The following is a 1,526-nucleotide window of genomic DNA, read 5'->3' on the forward strand; positions in this document are numbered from 1 at the left end:
GTCCCGCCCCGCCCCAGTTCTCCAGGTGCCTCGGCCACAACCAGGGAAAGCTGGGCAGCCTAGGCACAAAGGCAACTGCAAAGGTCGCCCCCAAAGCCCAGGACCTTGGTCATTGTCAGGCAAGATCTCTGCTCCAGAAAATCTCCCCACCCTCTCTGAGGTAGGCAGGGCAAGGACCTTCCGCTCCCCCACGCCGCAGATGAGGGACTTGAGCTTTCTGAACAGTTCAGTGACTTAAGTTCACACAGCAAGTTCATTGGAGCCGAGACTCGAACCCAACCAAACTCTTCAGAAAATTAAGGAAAGCTCCAAGAAGTTTTAAAAGAGTGGTTTTCCTTTAGCTTTTGGCCAAATTGGTGCCTGCCTTGTTTGGAGGGAGATTCCCATCAGGGAACACGGATGGCTCCGCCTGCAAGGCAGAGGGAGGGAAAGGCCCTTATAGTGAGGCAAGAGAAAGGGGCAGGCAGAGAAGGGCCGGGGGCTGGGCAGAGGCTCTGGTGCCCCAGTCTCTAACGGATGCAACCCCCAGGTGGCGGGAAGGTGGACTTTGAAGACTTTGTGGAGCTGATGGGCCCCAAGCTGCTAGCAGAGACGGCAGACATGATCGGGGTCAGGGAGCTGCGAGATGCCTTCCGGGAGGTGCGGGCACAGGGTTGAGGGCGGGTGGGCTGCATGTCTGTCATGAGTGAGGGGCCGAGTGAATGAATGACTCAGTCTGTGACCCAACGCCACGGCCACCACAGTTTGATACCAACGGGGACGGCTGCATCAGCGTGGCTGAGCTCCGAGCAGCCCTCAAGGTCCTTCTGGGAGAGCGCCTCAGTCAGCGGGAGGTGGATGAGATTCTCCAGGACATCGACCTCAACGGAGATGGCCTGGTCGACTTCGAAGGTACAGCCTGCCGTACTTAGCAACACACCCTGGAGGGTTCTTAACCGATAAAAAAATGGCAGAGGGAGCCTCACCACTGTGTGCTAGGCCCTGTGCTAAGCACATCGGAGTCCTTTCCCTGTTAGCCATCACCAAGAACCCAGGATAAAGGGACTATCATTATCCCTACAAGCAGGAGAAAAAAGCCAGGTGTCAGGAAAGCTTGGGTGCTTAACAAAAAGAAGTGGATGGAATCAAGAATCGAACCTGGGGAGCCTGATCCAGAGCCTAGCTCTTTCAACACTGCATTCTTATAAAGGAAGACAAAGATTCAATAATGACAGGAAGCCAAGGAAAATTTGTACGGAGAAATGCGTTCCCTAAAGTAGGCTCCAAATTTGCTTCTGAGCTTCCTAGCAGCCAAAGCAAAGAAGAAAACGGTTTGCATTACATGGTTTTCTTGGGTTGTTCTGTTTTTGTTTTTGTTCTATTCAGAAGACAAGGCCCCTTCTTCCTGGCCCTGAGGTCCTCCCTTCAACCACTGTCCCACCCCACCCCAGGCCAGCAGATTGGCCTTATTTCTAGTGGGGTCAAAAGAACAGATTCCAAGCCTTGGCTTTGTCCTGGCAGAGTTTGTGCGAATGATGTCTCGCTGA

At 53.7% G+C, this 1,526-nt stretch overlaps 1 protein-coding gene across 3 annotated transcripts in view; it reads left to right on the plus strand.

Moving 5' to 3' along the window:
* Window positions 1-1,526, plus strand: part of CABP2 (calcium binding protein 2) — a 6,551-nt gene extending 5,025 nt beyond the window's left edge. For all 3 annotated transcript variants that reach the window (XM_006171270.3, XM_006171269.3, XM_006171271.3), the window contains 3 exons: window positions 530-639; window positions 744-891; window positions 1,501-1,526. In XM_006171270.3, the coding sequence (XP_006171332.1) occupies window positions 530-639; window positions 744-891; window positions 1,501-1,526 (284 nt within the window). The remainder of the gene's footprint in view (window positions 1-529; window positions 640-743; window positions 892-1,500) is intronic.

The sequence above is a fragment of the Tupaia chinensis genome, unplaced genomic scaffold (genome assembly GCF_000334495.1).
Source record: "Tupaia chinensis unplaced genomic scaffold, TupChi_1.0 Scaffold149501_1, whole genome shotgun sequence".
Classification (NCBI taxonomy): Eukaryota; Metazoa; Chordata; class Mammalia; order Scandentia; family Tupaiidae; genus Tupaia; species Tupaia belangeri.